Source organism: Taudactylus pleione, unplaced genomic scaffold, assembly GCF_031769625.1.
Source record: "Taudactylus pleione unplaced genomic scaffold, aTauple2 ptg000270l, whole genome shotgun sequence".
NCBI lineage: Eukaryota > Metazoa > Chordata > Amphibia > Anura > Myobatrachidae > Taudactylus > Taudactylus pleione.
The window spans coordinates 10,875,865-10,901,634 of record NW_028284672.1 but is presented as its reverse complement, the minus strand read 5'-3'; the positions used below and the strand labels follow the sequence as shown (position 1 = coordinate 10,901,634).

At 41.2% G+C, this 25,770-nt stretch overlaps 1 protein-coding gene across 1 annotated transcript in view; it reads right to left on the bottom strand.

Moving 5' to 3' along the window:
* Positions 1 to 276: 276 nt before the first annotated feature.
* Positions 277 to 25,770, bottom strand: part of LOC148513791 (uncharacterized) — a 36,202-nt gene continuing 10,708 nt past the window's right edge. Inside the window, exons 2-4 of the mRNA XM_088481426.1 lie at positions 12,535 to 12,617; positions 6,350 to 6,829; positions 277 to 1,186 (exon numbers count right to left, since the gene is read on the bottom strand). Of these exons, the coding sequence (XP_088337552.1) occupies positions 555 to 1,186; positions 6,350 to 6,829; positions 12,535 to 12,583 (1,161 nt within the window). The 5' untranslated portion in view covers positions 12,584 to 12,617 and the 3' untranslated portion in view covers positions 277 to 554. The remainder of the gene's footprint in view (positions 1,187 to 6,349; positions 6,830 to 12,534; positions 12,618 to 25,770) is intronic.

The following is a 25,770-nucleotide window of genomic DNA, read 5'->3' as shown; positions in this document are numbered from 1 at the left end:
CCTTCTGCTGAGAAATATGTACATATTGTATACCACATAGCCTGTTAGAATTTATATACTGCACCGATTTCCCCAGGGACAAGAGAAATGATGTATAATTGGTATTTATAGGAATGTTTCAGTAGATCTCCTATAATGGAGAATTGTTTGTCTATACCATAATATTTCACCAATTCTACATTTATATATTGTATATTCTGATAGGTGTGTATAAAGCCATTTTTTATTTAATGAATACTATTACAATTTTGAGTTTTAATAAATACATATTACACTACTAAGAAGTGTGCCCCAAATAGGAGTCTTTTTTCTTACTGTGTTTGATACATAGAGGATGAGGAGTCTGGGCAGGATGTGCACACCATAGCACGGGCAGCAGGGAGTCTGGCCGAGCACTTACTGTAATTAAATACTTTAATTTTAGAATAAATTTTTTTTGAAATATCATACGGTAAGTTTGATTTCTATGCACAAAATTACATGGAGATTGATCTATATATCATGCCAGATGCAAAATGGCTGTTGATTAGTGTTATTATATAAGATGTATAACATTAATTCACTTTTTTTTTCTTTTTCATTAGTCCAGTTGATGAAGGGCGTTGATTCAATCTCTTCTTCCTAGCTGGTGTAGTCTCTGTAGCTAGTGAAGAAGATCCCATATCTTCTGTGCAGCATTCAGACTCATCGCTGGACATCAGCTCTTGCAGTTGTTTAGCATGAAGACTGTTGGTGACCTCATCCAGCTTAGCCTGGATACCTTTCAACGTGATATCCAGAATACTACTGTGATTGCTCGATTCCTCCTTATTAGCTCTGATAGATTTTTGCAACTCCAAGAAGCTGCTTTTCAGAAGACGATTCATCTTCTTCTGCAGGTCCAGGCTTGCAGTAACACCACTACCTATGCTTTCAAGTATCTCATTGGTATTCTTTTGCTGGGTAATTACTTGGTCTAACTTAGTGTCCAAGTTTGTTAATTGAAGTTGAGTCTCATTGGGTTTGTGGTCTACGGATCCACCTGATACCTTTGCTTTGTTGGACTGTGAGATGGATCCGTCCTGAGGACTATTCTTTATTGAGCAAGCTGAAAGTGACAGTTTTTCCTTCCGGCCAATAAATTCATCTTCAGAATGAATATAAGTAGACGGAGTCACTATATTATGACTTGAAGAAGCCTCTTCCCCTGAAAAACAAAAGTCATCAAACAAACATTATAGATACTGACTTAATAATCCTGAGCAGCTCTTCCAATATTTTACTTGAGAACGTACTCAAGTTACACATAGTTACGAGATGTTTTTGCGGTGATTCAAAATAAAAGATTTGTTAAATGTCCGTTTGTCACTTTTATGTCTTCATATCCTCATGTATGGCATGTAGAGGAAAAAAGAAATATAAATTACAAGGTAACAAGGGTTAAAAAAATGTAACACCAACTGTGACACTGCACACCCCAGATTGTTGAAGGTGTATTTCCAAGAGGGAAAGAAAAGCAAGTACCAAAGATTCAACAAGGTAAAATATCATAATTTCTACTTCATATATATTCTTTCTGATAGAATATCTCCCAATCTTGTCACACAGAACGGTGATCCCATGGAATCTAGGTCATTTTATGTAGTTGTTGCTGACTTGTGTGATCCAACCTTGGACTGTATATTTGTTGTGTCTGTACACCAGAATCCACAATACAATGGCATTTTGCATGTGATGGATCCCGCCACTCATCGTATGCATGCCCATGTTAATAACGCCAGTATGCATAAAGATATTCGCAAAGGACAGCTCTCCCAATAAGAGTTGTCCTTTGTGACAGAGGGACTTCCGGATCTATGAGCCAGAAGTCCCTCTGGTGTCCTGCTGCACATGTGCCGAATGATGTGCGCAATGCGTGGGACACTGGGTGAGATCCGACTGGATCCCTCTCAGTTCAGAATGCGATAAGAAGCCCACAGGCTTCTATTGGGCAATGCCATTGGCTCCAAGCTGCAGACAGCTTTGCTCTCTGAAGCTTGGGGCATGAGAAATGCAGTCAAACCCCCCAAAAAAATTTCGGGGTTTTTGACTGCTTAATAGAGGATGGTGCATCCTGCCCCTGTTTTTCTAAATGCAATACGTGAAATAACAGACTAGTTAATAGGTATGGGTAGATGCAGAGAGTGTAATATGCCAATTATGAAGCAGGCATGGAATTGCTCTGCACATGTGCATGTGCACCTATGCAAACCTGCGTGCAGAAGCAGAATACTAACAAACGGGTTGGGTATGAAATACTGATAACTTAAAAGCCGCCAGTTCAAATCCCGACCCTGGAAGCTCCACAGCAGGAAATCTAGATGCCGGCTGGTAAGTATAGTTAACCCTCCCCTCCCCCCCAACCCTAACCCTCCCAGGGGGGGTACCTAACCCTAACTTCCCCCAAGTGGTGCCTAACCTAACCCCTACTTCCTCCAGCCTAACCTTAAGTCACCCTGGGGGTGCCTAAACCTAACCCTCCCCCCGCTGCTATCCGCTCCCAATGCCCGACTTACCTACGATCGGTATGCCGGGCGTCGGGATTTCGGCGTGGGGCTAATGATAGTCGTCGGCATTTAGACTCCTATCTTTAGTCCCATGCTGGGCTTTCAGTGTCGGGATTCTGGTGGTCGGCATTTCGGCCGCCACCATCCTGACTACATCCCCTAACAAGCAATTGCTTCAGTACAGTACCATGAATGTATAACTAGCATGGCTCTTTTGCTCCATTTTGGCTTGTGCTTATACCAAAGGAGGCTTGCTATAAGCAAAGACAACTTTGGAGACTGCTGCCCCCTAATGATGCAAAGTAACATATTGGATAAGCTGCCTTATTAATAAGATCATATTCACTATAAGCTAGATAGATATTGCCAGGTGCCTTACTAACATTTATCATCAGTGCATATGAACTTGTTTCATCATTTTCATCTCTCATCCTGCCTACTGCATATATACTCTGCATAGACCTTCATGCAATCATGTGCAGTTTTTAAATGTATGTGATATTTCATCTCTTGCATAGAATTGTTTTTACATGTATAGTCTATATTGTTCAGTGAAGCATAGTTTATGGTATATATCTGGCCTGGCTTTTGCTCCAACTCAGAGCAAGTTATCTCCTTTGATCAGCAGAGCAATTGAGTCAGTTGTAGCCTGTCTTAATCAAGGTATACCACTCCTTTATATTCAGTCTAGGGGCAGCTGGGGTTAAAAGCACCAAGTGTTAAAGGCACAAAGTGTGATTACATAACAGTTAATCAAACAATTGAACAAACATTGACCAACATCTAAGGTAATTTCAGATTAAGAAACTGATTGCTTTAAAATTTGTCTAAAAATAACAAACCTAAAACTCACCATGTACTACACATTTCTTTTTATCAACTCTCTCCTTTGTATTTTCTCTAAGGATATAACATCCCTAACTTTCCCTGCATCTCCCCTCTCTGGGCACACTGCCGCCCTATTGAGTCACTCACCTCCTCTAAAAACTAATGAGCTTTCTTTTCATCAAAAAGTGACTATTACAGCCTCATTGTGTCACTATAAAAAACTTTTACACACCTGCAACTATATCTACTTCTCCATCCTTCTGCTTTTATTATCTGGTGACATATCACCAAATCCAGGCCCCTCACACATACAGCGGATTTACTATGGAATATATATCCTGCAAACCTCACATGTCTCCCATCACCCTCCAAATCAATAAATGTGCCTTATAGAATTCACACTTGATCACAACTTATTATTTTACATCTGAACATCTCTTTACAATAACTGCTTTCACCAATTTCAACATTTACCTGAGACTGCTGGTTCACACGTTAACCACACTCTCTAAATAGCCCCAGATGAAGTGGCTTATGCCACCCGTCAGACTTCACGTAAACTGATATAACAGCCATGGCTCTCCACAAACACCTACAAAAACTGCCTCTTAAAGTAGCCCTCTATCCTCTTGTGCTTATCCTTTCTTTACTTATACTATCTGCTCTATACTCAAAAGCACCTAACCCGTGACTTTTGCCATCCTGCTTCTGTTGCAGCAGTGTTTATATACCATGTACTTGTCTTGTAGTGTCTTAAACTGTATGACACTGTTTTCTTGTTCTGTTCAACTGTTTATGTACTATGTTTCTGTACTATGTAAGGCGCTGCGGAACCCTTGTGGCGCCATATAAATAAAGGATAATAATAATAATAATAATCATTGAATGGTGTTCTGTGGCAAATTGGCCATAGGCTCAACCTGTGTGCTGTTGTGGGCAGCAAGGCTTTTTGGGCTGACTGAGTCTGTTTCCTGGTGGCTGGCAGGAACTCATCACCAGGGACCAGGCTTCTTTGCAGGAGTTTTTACATGTAAATTACAGGCAAAATCTGCATTATGCCAAAAACTGTAGTATTGTAGGCACTAGGTAAATAAATAACAGTGCAGCTAATACATATAATTAATACAGGGTATTTTACTCACTATTGGCCTCAAAGCTTTTCTTATAACTTTTAAGGTAATTGACGTCATTTAGTGACACAGACATTCCTTGGTCTATGAGAAACATGAGGAAATCGTAGCAAGTGTTGAAAGTGTTCGCCATTAGCATCCAGGCCAGCTGTTCACACATGCGCGAAGTGAAGGCCAGCTGTTCACCCCCCCTAGTCAACAGCGCAGTCCAAAATTCAAATACAGGAACCACACCAACTGCCATCCTCACTGGCAGTTGGTGTGGTTCCCCTATTTGAATTTTGGACTGCGCTGCAGCCCCACCCCTGGAGCCGCCACTGCTACTCTCGTGATTTAAACTTTCATGTTTTCCCATTTTTGAAGATAAAACTCGACCAATGTAAGAGTTTACTGCTAAACTTTCACCCTATTACATTTGGCCCTGTGACTCCCAATATGTTGGTTACAACCTTCCATAACATGAAGCGACACGTTCAAGCTTGCCTGGATACTAATGGTGAACACTTTCAACACTTGTTAAAGCTATGACTTCCTCATGTTTCTCATCAATTTCTTTTAAAAGTTATAAGAAAAACTTTGGAGCCAATAGCGAGTGAAACACCCTGTATAAGACCTTAATACCAGAATAAACAAATTAGCACACCTGTTGTTTCCCAGGTGTTAAGATCTGTTAAAAAAAAAAAAAAGAGTGCAGTGGGAGTCCAATGGCGTATTGCCCCATTACAAAATTTGCTATACAGTCCATTGATCCTTGCTCTTCTGCATATGACCAGGGCTGGAGCATACACAGTGACACTCCAATGGGGCTGATAGATTGTGTATATTAGTACAAGAGTAGTGAATTGTAATTAAGAATAATAACCGGCCATGTACCAAATAAGTCCTCACAGTTTCTTTGATGTAGGGTGGAACATTTTGAAACACCTTTCGGTCCCTTAGGGTGTTAAAACATAAAAAATGGACATAATATATAGCTTGTTATAATATGTGAATAGCAACTTAAATGCATCCGTTAATATATAAATATTGACTTAAACTTAGGGCCATATTCAATTAGCGGCAAAAACGGTAGATTTCGCCGTTGTCTGCGAAATCAGATGATTTTCGGCAAAAAAAAACGGCGAAATCAGACATTTTTCGCCAAATAAAAGGCAAAAAGTTTTCTCCATCTCAGACCAGGAGAAAAAAAAAGCAAAATCCCTATTTTTGCCTAAAAATGTGGAGATTTTTTAATGATAAATTACCCGAAAAATATTTTCGTAAGTTGCGTACTTTGACGAAAAACGACCAATCAAATTTTGAGTGAAAAAAAGAAACGTTGAAAATGGGTCTAACAGATTGGGTCTGTTTTCGGGGTGGCCGTTTGGATGCGACAAGTTTTAAACATCGCACGTGGCTGGCGCAGGTGTTTTTTTAAATGGTTTTTAAAAAGTACACAACTTACGAAATTATAACATAATTTATTATTGGGGGGGGGGGAAGGTTCGGTGTCCAAAGGGCTCTGAAAGAAATCACATTTTTAGGCAAAAATAGGGATTTTGCATTTTTTTTCTCCTGGTCTGAGATGGAGAAAACTTTTCACCTGTTTCAGTCTATCCTATTATTGCGGGTGCGATAATATAGGCAAAAATTCGGCGATAATCAGTCGATATTATTGCCGCTAATTGAATCCGGACCTAAAAGAGAAATGTAGGCAGTTAGGCAGGTTCCTTTATTTCAATGAAGCCCTACTGCCCAGCTTTAGGTAATGCTTGGTGATCACAGAGAGATGTCACTCTTGTGTAGCAAAAAGTAGTTGTTCCTTAAATTTGTAAAAAAAATAAAGTGTTAAGTATACTGTAGATATTAGTAATACAGTATAATTACCATCATCAGTAGAAGAGTCATCAGATACTTGAATTGCATTGGTGGGTTCTGCCTCCATTTTAAAGAACAGAGCTACATTCATCTGTCTTTGGGACAAATGATCTGCTACAGACTCCATCTTGCCAGACAAAGGAACCTGCAGTCTCATTTTATCGATACATTGCTTAACTTTCCTTTTGTAGTCATGCCACCTCTTCTTGCATTCTACACCTGTACGCTTCATGCCGCCTACTTCATTGACCTTTCTCACCACTGTATCCCAGAGAGCAGCTTTCCCCAAGGCGTTGAGAGATTTACGTCCAAACAATTGCTCAGCGTGGGACAGAATTGTGTCGACAAGTATGTGGATCTCAGGGTCAGTAAAGCGCTCCCTTCTCTTCTTAGGTGTTTGGACTGTCGTACACAAACTGTAGCCACTTTGAGACATTCTTTGATCCTTCTCTTCTGTGTTGTCACTGATCAGTGTGGTAGTTCTTTCTGCTGTAAAATAAGAAAGATTAAAATGAGCCATCTGATGAAACAGAAGGGTGTTAGATTTAAATATATTTAAATGGACATGGAGTACTGTCTGAATTAGGGTCCCTGCAATTGACTATGTGAAGGAGACAAGAAGCACTACAGGCAAGGATAGTGCTAGGGATGAAACATGAGGAATGAGGGTCCTACCTAAGAGAGCTAAAGGTGGGTACACACTGGAAAGATAAATCTGCAGATCGACTGATCTGCAGATATAACAGCATATGATGGTTGTTCATACACATTGAACGACCATCACTGCCTCCGGCCGCGGGTCCCGCTGGCCGGGGGTTGCGTTGCGACCCTCTCGGCGGCCTCTGCAGCAGATATAATTGCCAATATGTCTGTGAACTACGTAGTTCACAGACATCGTCTGTACGCACTGGCCGATGCACACACAATATATTTGGCGTTCAATTAAACGGCCGATATGTCAGCCAATGTGTACCCAGCATTACATGCCAAGAGGAGGGATGAACTGGGGAATAGCGTAGAATGGGCAAAAAGAGCACTGGAAATTTAGGAGGAGGGGTGGTAGGTTCTCATGGAGAGGTGTTTTTTTAGTGTGTATTCTAAGATGGAAAGATTAAGAGCATGTCTGACTTGGAGAGAGAGTGAGTTCCAGAGGAACTATTTAATATTTATTTATATAGAAGTAGTAAAATATGGGTTAAAAAAAAAAAACACTTGCAACTCCCACCTTCAAGTTCTAAAGCCTCTTCCCGTCAATACAACGCCCCAGCATACATGTCTCATATTGTACTAATTAAACACCTCTAAACATATTATTATTATAGTTTATTTATATGGCGCCACAAGTGTTCCGCAGCACCTTACATAGTACATAGAACTAATAGGTGACCATATTATTATTATTAATTGGGAGAGGGTATTGCACTGTGCTCTGACATTTCTACATTAAGATAAGGACGTTTTCCTAGTTATCACCTAGTCCGGAGCAATTTCTCCCATTGAAAACAATGATAACACAGATTCATAATTGAATAGTAGCCACAGGTTTTACCTTGGCTAAAAAGTCATGCTAACTGAATCTGCCCCTCACTGTACTTGGGCTCCATCAGACCGCCACTTCCCTCACCTGTGCTTCCCTGGTGAGGATGCATAATATTAGAAGATATATCATATTAGAGGTGTCATATGGGTTGGTGGGCCCAGGTAGGCCCATCATAGGATGGGAAAAATATGGATATGGTAAGCTATGTGAAGGCTTTTCCCTAACTTAAACGGAACTTGTGCCTCAAGGGTAAAAGTGATGATCGCCAGAATTACGTTTCTAAGTGCCCTTTTGCCACAAGCTGAATTTATTGCAATGTTCCTGTCAGTGTATACTTGCACTACAGGAGTATGAATAGACAGCTCTTTGACCCTACCAGCTCTCAGAAAGTGCCCTCTCCCTGGTCTTATTTAATGGAACGTATTTGTTTGGGCCAAAAAGTATTTTTTGACACTGTAAAATTGTACAAAACTCAACCTGCTCCAACTGTAAATCGAAGCAGCGGCGGATGCAGAGAGGAGGGCGAATGGGGGGGGATGTAGTCAGGTTAGCGGCGGCCGGTATACTGACACTGAATGCCCAACATGAGATTAAAGATAGGCGTCATAATCCTGACGTCTATCATCAGCCCCACAACGAAATCCCGGCACCGGGCATACCAAACAAAGGTAAGCCGGGTGTCTTAGTTTGTAGTCAAGGGGTGGTGGAGGGTTAGGTTTGGGAAACACGGGGAGACTTAGGGTTAGGCACCCCCCGGGGAGGGTTGGGGTTAGACTAGGGAAGGGGGGGGGGTTACGCACCACTAGAGAGAGGTTAGGGATAGACACCCCCCGGGAGGGTTAAGCTCAGGGTGTGGGAAGGGGGTTTAGGGTTAGGCACCACAAAGGGAGTGTTAGGGTGCTTACCAACCCCAGTCGGGATTTTCATTCGTCGGTCTTCCACTGTTGGTATTTCATCTGGCGGCTATTCAGCCGCCGGCATTACATACCGATTCCAGTGCGGCAATCACACCCGATAGTACTGTGTGGCTGTGATCAATCGGTCCCTGCTGTTTGCATTCTCCATATACTTTCATTGCTTTGCCGGGATTAAAGATCATAGATAGATTCAGACTGTGGCAGACAGTATAATCAATCGAATGCTGAGCTGCTCATTAACGAGCCTCCCCTCTCATACTCCCTGTTATGCTCCAGAGTTTTGATATAAAAACTATGTTGTTAAGTTATACAGCCTCACCACACGTCACTGATTAGCCTGCCTGTACTGTGCTAAGACACCCACCCTGTATATATCACTGCCTGCAGGAAGAGCTGCTGTAAGATCAGACAGTGAGTGACTGTGCTAATGCAGGGCGTTAAATGACAATGTGGAGCATGCAAACACAGAGGGCTGACTAGTATATACAGTATGGTCACACTTGAAACTACTAATACATGCAAAGGGGAGACGGCGTGAGCAGAGCAGGATGATTCACACTGTTTGCAGCTCGTATATAATTACAGATTCCCAAACTGTGGCTCACATGGCATGCTGGGATTTGTAGTTGCACTACAGCAAAGGTTCCCAAATGCAATCCTCAAGGCTCCCCAACAGTTCAGGTTTTTAAGATATCCATGGTTGAGCACAGATGGTTAAATCAAATTGACTGAGGTACTAATTAAGCCACCTGTGGTCAACTATGAATATCTCTATACCCTGGTGTTGGGGAGCCTTGAGGACTGCATTTGGTGCACTACAGGTGACAAGCCACACATCACATAAGCTTTTATAGAGCAGGCAGCAGCAGTTATTTCAAAGCTCAGATTAATTACTATAACCATAGTGTTAAATTAACTATTAAATCATATATTTTTTAACGTGTGATTTTAGTATTTTAGTCTATGATTTACCACAAGTTGTTACTGTATTAGAAATGCAGTTTCATCAGCTGTAAATATATACAGCACCTTTACTCATCTGCACTGCTGACAATCACAGGTTACATCCATTTGTAGTTATAATAATAGTTTCAGTATTGCTATGAAATGCTGCAACATAATATAATTATAACACTGTGGAAGCCCATAGGGCATACTTGCCGACAATCAGCTCCCTCCTAACGGGAGGGAGCTGATTGTCGGCTAACAGCAGGCGGCGTGTCCGGACAGCTGTGACACGTTGGGGGCGGAGCTGGGGCGGGCCGAATGATCGCAACACCGTGGCCCCTCCCCCTCTTCACAATGCCGTTATATTCGGCACTGTGAAGCAGGGGGCGGGGCCACGATGACGCTATCCAGCGCTAATCGCGTCACCGCACCCCCCGCTACGGGGATTTCTAGTGTATTTTGGGGGGAGGTCGGGAGGGTTGGGGCATGTCGGTAGGCTCCCGGCAAAATCGGGAGGGTAGGCAAGCCTGCCATAGGGATGAGATGGTCAGACCAGTGCAGCTTTCAGTGGCAAACTCAGGATTTTTATAGGGGGATTTCCAAATGCGTACTTTTAGAGCAAGTGTGGCCAGTCCATGGAGAGGACATAATTAGCACATAACCAGTTTTAATATGCATCATACAAAGTATACTTTGTGGCATAATTCCAGCATATACAGTACAGGACCAAACACACCTTGAAACAGATCGTTTGATCGAAACGCGTTGTTGAGGGCAGTCGAGTGCATGCTAACAGGAGGACCCTACCAAGGGAAGAAGGAGGACGTTTGGTAAACGGGGCCCCGTTTTTCATTTTCCAAATTGACATCTTGGAACTCCAAAAAAAAACCTGGGTAAGTGTTCCTCAATTTATTTTTAGAAAAGTTTCTTTCTCATGTGTGAGAAATTGTTCACTGCAATAAAAACCTTTTTTATGAATCTCTCTCCCGACTCTGACAAGTATTATTGGTGGGGAGACCAATAGTTGGGGTTCCTACGTGGAAACAGGAGAGAGACGGACTGCAGAAAGAACCAATTGATGTGTCCATTATATTCTGGTATATTGTGAGTACAAATCTAGGGGAGACATTCCCCGAAATTATTTTCACGTCCGGTGGAGGTGACACTATATTGAGGAATCTTGAGATAGTCTTTGATGTGCTTATATAAATCCAACAAAGTGTGAGTGTTTGGTTGAGGGGGGCATCCCCGGGAAATGAACTCTGATTTTATCTTTAATAGATAAACTCTCCTACAAATACCTCTCGAATAATACACAAGGATCGTTTTTGTGTTTTCTTTTATATACCGCTATTGGCACTTGTGTTGATGCTGGAAGAGGAAGAAAAATATCAATCATTGAGGGAAGTAATATTTTAATCTGTTTAGCGCCAGTGAACTATTTTAACCAATATTTGTTATTTGATTTCTGTTTATTATGTGGGGTATAGGTGGTGCCCCATTTGTGTTGAAATTGAACATAGGCAGCTTGTTGCGCACCAGTGGAATTCCCAAGTTTTATACTACAGTACAGGACCAGCAATCACAGTAAGCCATTAGATGCGGCAGTAGGGTCATCCTGCCTGAGCTGAATGTTTTTATTTTACATGTGGGCACCATTCAAGAGCATTGCAGCAATTCCGGGAGTCTGGGGTCTTGACCATCGCGACCATCATCATGGACACTCGCATAAGCTGTGGGTGGTAACCCACAGCTATGCGAGCATCCAAGAGGCCGCAACAAAAAAAAAAAAAACGCCCTGATTCAGAGCGGGCGCTCGTTCAGAGCGTCCGGCTCTGAATCAGGCCCTCTGTTTCTCTGTAAACGTGGATAGATGACCAAATATATGGTGCAGTATGACTTGCCTGTAACACATCCCAACAGTAAAACTACAGGTAGCATAGCACAAATACAGAAAGGAGAAAGCACATGGCCACAGGTAATACACAAGCTCACATCACCTAGTAACTACTTTCCTCCCTGTAGTAATCAGTTATATTTGGTGCTCTGGAATAATCACTTCTCCTTTAACCCTAAATAGATAGAGGCATATAGGACAACTGCCAATATGACAGGTATATCCTTATATTGCATGGAGATACAGCAAAATCAGAAGTGCCTACAGTAAACAGTACATTATATATATATATATATATATATATTATATATATATATATATATATACTGATGTCTTAGGCAATTATGCATTGTGCAAATGCACATCTGATGAAAGGCTTGGGTGCAAAATTTGTACTGACCCTCAGCAACCAATCAGAGTGTAGCTTTTATATGTCTTGTGCAAGATAGACAATAAAAGCATGCATCTGAGTTGCTTCTATGATTTAGTACAAATTGTGCACCTGAATGCAGTCTTTGTAACTGAGCCCTAATGTATCTACTTTTGAGGCCAGTGACAAGATGCTGTTCTATCATCTAGGATTTATGATCTATCCTGCATTGTGCATGCTGGTGTACATAAAGCACCAGTGAACGGTTTTTTTTTTTTTTTTTGGGGGGGGGGGGGGGGGGGGGGTTTAGTACTGGAAGTGGGAGGGGTAATAAGTAGAGAAGGGAGGAGTCAGGATTAATTCTTAAACTGCCCCCACCCCCTAAAAGAAATTCTAGATCCGGCTCTGCATCGCAGTCTATATAGTTCTAATTCTCTGAAAACATCCTTTTTACTAAACGTGCAGATTAATATCCTAATGAGCAATATAAATATACTCTGACAAACCAGACAAGTGCAGCACCTTGGTTACTGGAGGATTTTGCAGAAGGGAAATAGTCTGTAATTTTCATCAGGCTTGTAGTGGAGAGTTCCAATAATCGACACCTTAAAAATAAACAAAAAGTAATGAAGGAAGTGCTGGGTCACCTATAATCACATTATCCCAGAGTGGCTAATAAATAATAATACATATACTGTGTGTGTACTGAGGGCCTGATTCAGACCCGTTCGCTATTTGCATTCTCTCGCTAGTGGCCCGATGTTGTGCGTACGTGCATGCAGCGTTCTGCGCTTGCGCGAACTACACAGTACGTACGCAGACCCCTCGCTCGCCCAGCAAAGCCAGCCCAGTGTAATGAGTGACAGGAGAGGCCGTTTGTGGGTGGCAACAGGGGCAGGACACTAATAACGGGCGGTCGGAGATGCGAACGCAGGCGTGCCTGAATGTTTCAATGCCGTTTTAGTGGCGTGCATAATTAACAGGCAGCGTCATAGTACACGTCACTTGCCTTTTTTTACACTGGTTTCCTCGCTATGCTTGAAGTAGGGAAAAGCTACAACAAGCGCTGCGTTCACATCCGATGATGCTCGATGTACCAATGTATTAATACACTTCCTGGAGATGACGTGTTGTGGTGGGCGGCTCTGCTTGTGCGATTGGGCGTACGCTCACACAAAGTGGGCGCTCACTAAGACATGGTGGGCGTGCTTATGCCTTGGCGAGCGATCGCTTCCCATGGCGTCACTTTGACAAATTTGCATACGCATCCAGTGAGCGTACGCAGATAGCGAACAGGTCTGAATCAGGCAGCTTGCCGGTCTGAAGGGCGTTTTTTTTTTGTCCAGCCTTCTGGCCACTCGCTAAGCTGTGGGTGACCACCCACAGCTTTTGCGAGCGGCCAGGTTATGGTCGCGACCATCGCGACCATCGGGCTTGCGACGAGACCCTTGTGGTAGGGTCTCGTCTGCCACAAGCCCCACTGGGCTTCCGGCTCTAATAGAGCTGGAAGCTCACTACTGACATCACTCGTGATGTCATTAGGGCCGCCCCCAAAACGCAGGCATACCTTCGGGCACGCCTCTGTTTGGCAAGCCACTCCCCCAACCCGCCTACAAAACGGGGCGAGCTGTCGATCAACATCGACAGCCGCCCTATTTGTGGCGAGCCCCGGAGTGAGTGAATTTCTCACTCGCTCCGGGGCTCGCGCACGTGCAGTGCGCGTGCTCGGCCATCGACCAGCTTGCGAGTGTTATGCACCTGCGAGCGGGTCTGAATCAGGCCCTGAATCTGGGGAGTTGTGTTACTGGTAAATAGCTTTTTCTGGTGTCTAGTTCGGAAGCAGTGATTACCTATTTTTCTGACATTTAAGCAGGATAAAAAGGTCATCACCTCTACCTTTTAAGTGAGAAGAGGGATCCCACAGAGAAGTCACTGATTTATTTGCCATCCCTGCTATGAGGACTGCAGTGTCTGATAAATCGAACAACCGGCAGAAAGTTAAGCTTTCTGCCACTAGGTAACACCATCTTGAGATAACAGTACCTATACAGCACCTGCAATAGGGGACCCGCAAACCGGAGAGGCTTTGCTTAATCCCCTCTGGGTCAAATACTTCTGAGCATGCAGAGTTTATTCGAGTTTATTGCCGGCAGTGCTAGGCTGCCAGTGAGGTAGAGACAACCTCAGCAAGAATTTTCGTTTGACATCACAGATATTATATAGGTACACCCTTCAAAGTGTTTATATTTAGGTCTGCAATTATTAATGGGGAAGGTGATTTATAACTTATTATGGAGAACACTGAAAAAACAGTTGTTATTGATTTTAAGTTTTACAGTATATATTATTGCAATGATATTTGTCAATGTAATGTGATGTAACTGAGTGTAATATGTACACCCTCAAGATGCATCCAGCTATGTAGAAGTAGTAACATAACAGTTTTACCCCAGGAGACAACAATACTATATGCCCCAGATTGGCTCTAGTATAAACAGCAGCACATCACATTACACCAGGAGATGTAGTTTATCAGTGTCAGTAGTAACACAATTACAGTACACAATATAGTACTTTAGGAAGCAGTGATACTGATAACCCTGATGAAGTGTCATATACATAAGATAGTCTGGGTCAGGACAGTGGGCCTAATTCAGCAAGGAATGCAGTTGCTTATACGCACGTAATCGCCCGATTATTATTGCGTTCTGTGCATGCGTATGAATCGCAGTGCGCGTGTGTGAACTAGCCACTGCGATCGGGACTCATGGCAGAGTGATTGACAGGAAGTGTCGTTTGTGGGTGGTGACGGAGGGGTGGTCGGCCAAATGCAGGCGTACCAGTGTGTTTCAACAGTGTTGCATGGGCGTGTACATAAATTAGCCACTGCGATACACAGTCTGAGGCCTCATAGTATGTGCTGAAGTTGGCAATTCCTGAGTGAGGTCTGACCTGCCTTAACTGTGCGTATGGATCCGATGTTACTCGATGTTACCATTTATTTTGCTATGTTGCCCTGGTATACGGATGTGAGTAAGGGGAAGTGGGCGTCCTTATGTCAGGCTGCGATCGCTATGCGAATGCACACATTTACATATCACCGCTGATATTAGCAACTGCGTTGCTTGCGTATAAGCAGAATAGTGATCCTTGCTGAATCAGACCATGTTATTCATAAATACTATGTCACATTTACCAAGTATAATACAATTAAATACAGATGCAAATGAAAAATAATAGTAATATTTGTATTTAAATAAATACTAACATCATACTTGCCTATGCTCCCGATTCGGCCAGGAGCCTCCCGAAAATCGCGTGCCGCTCCTGCCCCCCCTTGGCAAAGCCTCCCGGCACCCGGTGAGCAGTCCGGCCCCCGCAGTGGTTACACCAGTGTTACCCTGGCTGCGGGTGGCCGGTGACGTGATTTGCGCTGAATCGCGTTATTGTGGCCCCGCCCCCTGCTTCACATTGCCGTTAATATCAGCATTGTGAAGAGGGGATGGGGCCACGTTGACACGACTGCGCTATCCCCCCCCAATGCCCCGCCCCCTTTTGCCGCAACACGCCCCCCGCAGTGAAAGCCCGACAGCTCCCTCCTGAAAGGAGGATGCTGAAAGTCGGTAAGTATGACTAACATCCATTACCTACTCAAAAAATAAATAAATCAAATGGGAAAGGTCTTCCCTGCAAATGCAAATAACAATTAAATAATGTGAATAGACTGCAGAAGCCACACCAATACTTTGTATAGTAGTAGTGACAGGGATCTAGATACAGTCAGCCAATGAGAACATGATCATCATCATCATCAAGTTCTGAAAGTAATCAGTAGGTTGTTACAGTGAAAACAATATATCAGCGCACATAGGGCCTGATACTGAGGTAGCCGGAGGAGTGACAGTGCTGTGTCTTTGGTAGTATTGGATCTGAGAAGATATGTAAATGATGCAGTTGTCGCCTGTGGTAATGAGAGTGACGCCCTGTGGCTTCTCAGATCCACTGCAAGTGTCCGCAGACACAGCATTGGATCACCATCTGGGTCCCCCTCTCCACCCCAAATTGCTCCAGTGTGTCAATCACACTCAGTTAGTTCACAGTGTGACCGGAGCCGCAACACTATAGCTGCACATGTGCACTGCTGCTCTGGCGCATGCTCGAATAAAAACAAAATGGGTCAATTGCGACCATCAGGGTCGTAGAGAGCCAGTCTGGGCCCGTTACTCGCAGGGGCGTGGCCAAATCATTGGGGACGTGGCCACTTTCCCCTTAGGAAAAAAAAGAACTATATGCAGCGCACGTTGAGGTGGGGTGAGCTGTGAGCCAGGGGCAAATCCAGGGGAACCAAAGATATACGCTGTTGCACCAGATATACAAGTAGGGATGTGCGCCGACCCCCGTGTTTTGTTTTTGTTTTTAGTTTTGGATCTATATCTCCTTCGTATTTTGGATCTGGATCTGGTTTTGCAAAACCACCCTTGCGTGTTTTGGTTTTGGTTTTGGATCTGGATCTTTTTTCAAAAAATTATAAAAACAGGTAAAACCACGTAATTTGGGCCTGTTTTTGTTCCTACAGTATTATTAACCTTAGTAACATTTATTCCCTGTCATTTGCAGTAAATTTTGACCACCGCACAGCTCACAATATTGATTTGTTTCATCTAGGTTAGGCCTAGGGCCAAGATGTTGCATCCAGCTAGCTGGCTGACTAAACTAAGCAACAGCAGTGGGCAGCACTAACATGTGACCATTTTTAAAAAATGAAAGGGGCATACAGGAGATGCTGAGTGTGTCCATTATAATTTCTGGACATTCATAAACAATCAAATTCAAAATGTCAGACAGCAATGCCCCAAACAGTACATAATGCAGAGAAAAGAGGTGCAAGATGCTAATGCATACGCACACACAAAAAAATACACTTTTTTAAGTATTTAAGTACCAATTGTCTATGAAGAATTGAAAGAAGATTTATACACACAGCGCTGCAGACAGGGGCGTTTCAACAGAGGACGAGGCCTGTGTGGAGTCTCTGTCCGGGGTCCCCTCCTCTCTCGCCGGCAGCGCACTGAGCGCAGCGCTACACCGGTAGACTGTGGGCACTAGAGTGTGCCAAGAGTCTACAGTGCATGCGCAGGTCACCAGGAAAATTATGCTGTGGCCATTTTCCTGGTGTTTTCCCTACTGTGCATGCGCAAAACACCGGCAAATTGGCCGTGGTTTCATCATAAGTGCGTACAGTATATTAGTCTATAACTGGGGTTGAGCACCCGTAAGATACACAGGCATGTTTGTTGTGGGCTGGTTAAATTGCATTTGCATGAATAAGACCTTTCCTAGCCTACGTTTGCATGTCCTGTGTTCAACCTCTGTTAGTACAAGGAGTTGTCAGTGCAAAAATGTGACTGAATCTACATACTGACGGAAGTGTACCGTTTTTTTATGTGCATGCGAAATATGAAAATTTATATTTTATGCGAAATAAAGGCTCTTACATCCAACTCTATATTATACTTACCAAGTTCCTGGCTGCCCCCTCCGGGAGGGGGAAGCTGGTCGGCGTTGCATGGAGCGTGGCGGCGGCAATGGTGTGTGGTGCGGTGGCATGGAGCAGCAATGGTGGTTGGTGCAGGAGGTTGGTGGCGTTAAAATAACGCAATTCAGCAAATCATGTCATCAGCCCCTCTGGACTGCCCACTTTCACAACGGCTGCATAGAGGGTGGGAGGTATTTTCTGTGGGTGGCAATGGACTGGGAGACTTGCCCTCTCTTGTCAGTGGCCGGGAGCACCATCCGATTTTCAGGAGCCCCCTGGCCATTGCGGGAGACTCGGCAAGTATGCTCTACATCAGCCCTTGTATCATACTTGCCTACCCTCCTTGTCAGGGAGACTCCCTGAAATAGTAGCAATCTCCCTCTCTCCCTGAAGAGTCTAGTAATCTCCCAGATTGCATCTTGTCCCCAGTATAAAGCTGGTGTACAAAAGAAAAACATATATACACATTCAAATGGGATCATTAGAATAATTTCCACGCATTGGTTATATAAGGCACAATGATCCCTATGGCTACATGCAGGGCGCCGAGAGGGGGGGGTGAGTGTGTACTGATTACCTTTGGCCCGGCCATGTCAGGGGGCCCGGTCTGCAGAACAACAGTAACTTTTTTGTCATTTTTGTAACCTTTTTATAAAAAAAAACCCCCTTTATTAAACCTCCGCCGCTGGGAGCGGCAGTTCATTCGGGGGGGGGTGTTAGTGGAGAAGGGGGGGAGGGTCTCGGATGCCGGACTCCTGGACAGTGCATCACTCACTTGTTGTCCTAGCTGCCGCACCGCTGCGGATCTAAAGGTATCGCGAGATGATCATGACGTTATCATCTCGTGGGGCTCTCTCACTCTACACCAGACTCCGGAAGACGGGCAGGGACTAGGAGGGACAACAGGAAGGAGGGCTGGAAGGATGATCCATGATTCCTAGGCTCAGAGACAGAGGCCCTGATTCAGAGCCGGACGCTCTGACAGAGAGCTCGCTCTGAATCAGGGCAGTCCTTCCTAATTTTAGAGCAGCCTCCTCGCCGCTCGCATAGCTGTGGGTGACCACCCACAGCTATAGTGAGCGGCCAAAAAGATGGTCGCGATGGTCTTTAGACCGGCACAGCGCTCGCGAGCGGGTCTAAATTAGGCCCAGAGTTAGAGTGGTGTCAGCAGTGTATGGAGGAAAGGGAAGAGCCCAGGAGTGCCCTGCTGACTGCAGACTGTGAGTGCCTTTGACACTGGTGCTGCAGTTGCTATATATTTATTTTATAAATATAATAAATGTATTCATCCTTTAATGTACTATATATATATATATATATATATCCACAAAAAGAAAGCCTTTAAACTGCGCTAAATTTCACAATATACAAATACGTAAAACTAGAATGAGCTCCAATAAATAATAGCTGCAACCCCTTTTTTTCTTGACCCCCTGTTAGAAAGGTCTACACATCCCACACAACGAATACAAAAAAGGGTGCGCTTCAAAGATAATTATAGACACTTTTAAGTGTATAGTCCTTATAGTATCACTAAACCTTGAATATAGGCCCAGTTAATAATTGGTTATAATTGACATAAATGAAAGAATGTTATAATTGCAAATTGTCACTATAGACCAAAATCCAGACAGTCATTCACATAGAAATATCCTCCAGAAGTCAGACGTTAGACTGATCTTCTTAACGATGTTGATCCAGAATGAATCTTTATGATATTGGTGAACAAATGTAGCACTCCTCTTTAGGGTAGTGGAACCTTCCTTTATACTTGATCTAGAACAAAAAACCCTCGCACCAAGAGAAAATCACCCAAGAAAGCCAAAAGGCCACCATTAGTGTTGTACAAATATAAAATTTATTATAACACAATAATTAAATATCCATCTTTAAAAGAAATATTTTAGACAAAGGTGGTCAATAATGCTGTCCCACCTTATATTCTCCCACTGAGGTAAGATGACTAACAATAACACCCGACGCGTTTCGTCCTTGAAAGGACTTCCTCAGGGGTGGATCTTAAACAGCGAGAGAAAGACGGGTACAGAATACTAATGGTGCGGGATCATGAATATCTACATTACATTTCAATATAATGGTACATACCAAAATATTTATCCAAATATGAAAATTCATAAAACACAAGGCTCTCAAGTGTACACTTTCCAATGATAAAAGGTCTGGATTACTCAATTTTCCAGACACCAAATTGTCTACAAAATCTCACCTAATCAGAAACAGAAAACCTGTTTGATTAAACAATCCAGTATAATATACACTATTTAATTAACGATTTAGTAATAAAGTGTCTAGAAAAAACTAGGACTGAATTGCACCCTAATTGATGATAATACATCCTAAATAATTTATATAAATATGCCAATAGTACATACCAAGTTTTTTTCCAAATGTGAAAACTCACAGATATGGACAGTGTTTTCAGATAATCAATCTCCAAAATTCTGGATAACACTGGTTTCTAAAAACCAAAAAGCTTTTATAAGGATCATTCAATTAAATAAAGATCAAACCCCCCACTTTAAATAGATATCCAAAATGTGATGGTATTACATATAATAAAATTAAATTTAATTATCTACCACTACTGTTTGACTTATACAATACAAACAAATACATCCCTTATAGAATAATTATACATCAAATGAGGAATATAGCTGGTTACTTACAACAATTGCTCTGGAATAATCTTACTGACCGCTCCTCTCCATGTGTGTGTGAGAGTGAGCTTTCTTGGCCTGCTATATATTCAGTATGGAGGGTGACATCACTTCCTTTAATTATGTTTAGGATATAAAGTTGAATCTAAATGAATAATCTCAACTGGCAACATAAAATGTCCTCCTATTGTAATACGGTATTAGCGGTGCATAATATAAACTTTTTAAGTCCCCAAACTATCGGGAAACGCTATAATAACTAACTATAATGCCTAACTTCCGGGTTATGCGTTCCACTCCGTAACAGCGTTCCACCAGTGGCCAATGGAATCAATCCATCACTGCTCCGACTTATGCGTTCCATTCTGTCACAGCGTTCCAGCAATAGCCAATGAAATTGTCCTATCATCTCCTTCTTCGGAGATCACATGATTCGGCGGATAAATAATCTACCCAAACGCTGATCATAGGGATATAGTACTATGCCGCCCGGCTACTAGATCGGACAAGTCTTAAGCGCTTTACCCAAATTGTTTAGCGCTAGCGGGGCTAAGTTTAGGAGCTTAATTCTAGTAGTTAATCAAAATGTGACAACTCCCACCCTATAAACCCTATAACATGGCGACCATTTTATAGACGATTTGTCTTCAAATGGACACTATTATTAAAGGGGATCCCTGAACTTATCTATGGTGGCCATTTTGTGTGTGACCAAAATTCACCCATAATGAAAAGACATCATATATAAACCAACAGGGAACGTGATGTCAATTTAAATATCATATACATATTACCTCATTAAAGGACAATAACTCCCAACATTCTAATACAATTTGAGGAATATTAACCCAAGTGATAGTGAAATAATTGTGACAATATCTTTAATTCAAAATACTAATTTAGATAATGTAATGATATAAATTGCCAATTCCTCATAAGATTTATAATTTCACAATTTGCCACATTCTCTAAAGTTCAGAATAAAGCACCTATTTATAAAACAAACAACCTTACAAAAAAGACACTATGTCAATATTCTCGTTCAAACCATTAGGAACAATAGTATTTAATGTAAAAATCCAATAAGACTCTCTTTTTGATAACTGTAATTCTCTATCACCCCCTCTTTCATTCTCCCTTATGTGCTCTAATGCTGTAAAAGTGAGGCTTTTTGTATCTGACTGGTGGAATTCCTGAAAATGTCTCGGGAGACTGTGAGTGGTTATTTTATTTTTGATGTTTCTTAAGTGTTCCTGTATGCGGATCTTTAAACATCTTTTCGTCTTACCTACATAAGCTTTGTTACAACCGCAAGTGATTCTATAGATTACAAAGTCGGTGTTACAAGTAATTACGTCTCTGATCTTGTAAGGTATACCTTCTTTTATTTGTCCTACAACCATTTTTTTCTCCATAAATTTGCAACAGATGCATTTTTTACATGGAAAACATCCCATTTTTTTATTATCCAAAAAATTCTTTTCTTTCTGGGATGTTAATTCACTTTCTTTGATTTTAATTAATTTACTAGGGGCTAAGATGCTTTTCATATTGTTTGCCCGTTTGTAAACAAGTCTTGGTTTGGAAGGGAGACTTGGGCCTAAAATGGGATCTTTTTGTAAAATATACCAGTGTTTATCCAATATCTTATTGATCAATTTACTCTCTCTATTGTACTGTGTAACAAAAGGTCTATTAATAAATCTATTTTCATTAAGGGGAACCAATTTTTCTTTCAGGAGGTCCTCTCTATTGAGTCGTGATGCTCTATCTAGTGCCTTCATTATTTTTCCTTCATGATATCCTCTTTCTAAAAATCTGTCCTTCAACATCTCTGATTGACACCGGAATTGTTCATCATTACTACAATTCTTTCGTATTCTTAAAAATTGTGAATAAGGTACACTATCGAGCCAGACTGGAAAATGACAACTTGTTGCAGGGATAAAACTATTTGCGTCTATTTCTTTGAAGTGGGTTTTAGTAGTCACTTCCTTATCAATTTCACTACTGAGGACAATATCCAGATATTCTATGGTACTTTCATGTTCTTTACAGGTAAATTTTCACAATTTTTAAGAATACGAAAGAATTGTAGTAATGATGAACAATTCCGGTGTCAATCAGAGATGTTGAAGGACAGATTTTTAGAAAGAGGATATCATGAAGGAAAAATAATGAAGGCACTAGATAGAGCATCACGACTCAATAGAGAGGACCTCCTGAAAGAAAAATTGGTTCCCCTTAATGAAAATAGATTTATTAATAGACCTTTTGTTACACAGTACAATAGAGAGAGTAAATTGATCAATAAGATATTGGATAAACACTGGTATATTTTACAAAAAGATCCCATTTTAGGCCCAAGTCTCCCTTCCAAACCAAGACTTGTTTACAAACGGGCAAACAATATGAAAAGCATCTTAGCCCCTAGTAAATTAATTAAAATCAAAGAAAGTGAATTAACATCCCAGAAAGAAAAGAATTTTTTGGATAATAAAAAAATGGGATGTTTTCCATGTAAAAAATGCATCTGTTGCAAATTTATGGAGAAAAAAATGGTTGTAGGACAAATAAAAGAAGGTATACCTTACAAGATCAGAGACGTAATTACTTGTAACACCGACTTTGTAATCTATAGAATCACTTGCGGTTGTAACAAAGCTTATGTAGGTAAGACGAAAAGATGTTTAAAGATCCGCATACAGGAACACTTAAGAAACATCAAAAATAAAATAACCACTCACAGTCTCCCGAGACATTTTCAGGAATTCCACCAGTCAGATACAAAAAGCCTCACTTTTACAGCATTAGAGCACATAAGGGAGAATGAAAGAGGGGGTGATAGAGAATTACAGTTATCAAAAAGAGAGTCTTATTGGATTTTTACATTAAATACTATTGTTCCTAATGGTTTGAACGAGAATATAGACATAGTGTCTTTTTTGTAAGGTTGTTTGTTTTATAAATAGGTGCTTTATTCTGAACTTTAGAGAATGTGGCAAATTGTGAAATTATAAATCTTATGAGGAATTGGCAATTTATATCATTACATTATCTAAATTAGTATTTTGAATTAAAGATATTGTCACAATTATTTCACTATCGCTTGGGTTAATATTCCTCAAATTGTATTAGAATGTTGGGAGTTATTGTCCTTTAATGAGGTAATATGTATATGATATTTAAATTGACATCACGTTCCCTGTTGGTTTATATATGATGTCTTTTCATTATGGGTGAATTTTGGTCACACACAAAATGGCCACCATAGATAAGTTCAGGGATCCCCTTTAATAATAGTGTCCATTTGAAGACAAATCGTCTATAAAATGGTCGCCATGTTATAGGGTTTATAGGGTGGGAGTTGTCACATTTTGATTAACTACTAGAATTAAGCTCCTAAACTTAGCCCCGCTAGCGCTAAACAATTTGGGTAAAGCGCTTAAGACTTGTCCGATCTAGTAGCCGGGCGGCATAGTACTATATCCCTATGATCAGCGTTTGGGTAGATTATTTATCCGCCGAATCATGTGATCTCCGAAGAAGGAGATGATAGGACAATTTCATTGGCTATTGCTGGAACGCTGTGACAGAATGGAACGCATAAGTCGGAGCAGTGATGGATTGATTCCATTGGCCACTGGTGGAACGCTGTTACGGAGTGGAACGCATAACCCGGAAGTTAGGCATTATAGTTAGTTATTATAGCGTTTCCCGATAGTTTGGGGACTTAAAAAGTTTATATTATGCACCGCTAATACCGTATTACAATAGGAGGACATTTTATGTTGCCAGTTGAGATTATTCATTTAGATTCAACTTTATATCCTAAACATAATTAAAGGAAGTGATGTCACCCTCCATACTGAATATATAGCAGGCCAAGAAAGCTCACTCTCACACACACATGGAGAGGAGCGGTCAGTAAGATTATTCCAGAGCAATTGTTGTAAGTAACCAGCTAAATTCCTCATTTGATGTATAATTATTCTATAGGGGATGTATTTGTTTGTATTGTATAAGTCAAACAGCAGTGGTAGATAATTAAATTTAATTTTATTATATGTAATACCATCACATTTTGGATATCTATTTAAAGTGGGGGGTTTGATCTTTATTTAATTGAATGATCCTTATAAAAGCTTTTTGGTTTTTAGAAACCAGTGTTATCCAGAATTTTGGAGATTGATTATCTGAAAACACTGTCCATATCTGTGAGTTTTCACATTTGGAAAAAAACTTGGTATGTACTATTGGCATATTTATATAAATTATTTAGGATGTATTATCATCAATTAGGGTGCAATTCAGTCCTATTTTTTCTAGACACTGTATTACTAAATCGTTAATTAAATAGTGTATATTATACTGGATTGTTTAATCAAACAGGTTTTCTGTTTCTGATTAGGTGAGATTTTGTAGACAATTTGGTGTCTGGAAAATTGAGTAATCCAGACCTTTTATCATTGGAAAGTGTACACTTGAGAGCCTTGTGTTTTATGAATTTTCATATTTGGATAAATATTTTGGTATGTACCATTATATTGAAATGTAATGTAGATATTCATGATCCCGCACCATTAGTATTCTGTACCCGTCTTTCTCTCGCTGTTTAAGATCCACCCCTGAGGAAGTCCTTTCAAGGACGAAACGCGTCGGGTGTTATTGTTAGTCATCTCTACCTCAGTGGGAGAATATAAGGTGGGACAGCATTATTGACCACCTTTGTCTAAAATATTTCTTTTAAAGATGGATATTTAATTATTGTGTTATAATAAATTTTATATTTGTACAACACTAATGGTGGCCTTTTGGCTTTCTTGGGTGATTTTCTCTTGGTGCGAGGGTTTTTTGTTCTAGATCAAGTATAAAGGAAGGTTCCACTACCCTAAAGAGGAGTGCTACATTTGTTCACCAATATCATAAAGATTCATTCTGGATCAACATCGTTAAGAAGATCAGTCTAACGTCTGACTTCTGGAGGATATTTCTATGTGAATGACTGTCTGGATTTTGGTCTATAGTGACAATTTGCAATTATAACATTCTTTCATTTATGTCAATTATAACCAATTATTAACTGGGCCTATATTCAAGGTTTAGTGATACTATAAGGACTATACACTTAAAAGTGTCTATAATTATCTTTGAAGCGCACCCTTTTTTGTATTCGTTGTGTGATATATATATATATATATATATATAATCACACATATAGATAGATAAATTTAATATATATATGTCTGTGCAAATATATGTGTGTATTAGCGTTTGTATATAGGTGTGTGTTTTTTATATATATATATATATATATATATATATATGTGTGTGTGTATATATACAGTATATATTAGGGGTGAGCGGGTTCGGATTTCTGAAATCCGAACCCCCCCGAGCCCCCCCGATCCGAGGCCGATCCGAGTCAGGCTCGACTTTTCCCGCCTGACTCGGATCTGAAATCGAGGCAAAACGTCATCATCCCGCCTTCCGGGTCTCGCGGGTTTTGGATCCTATATAAGGTACTCGCGTCGGCGCCATTTT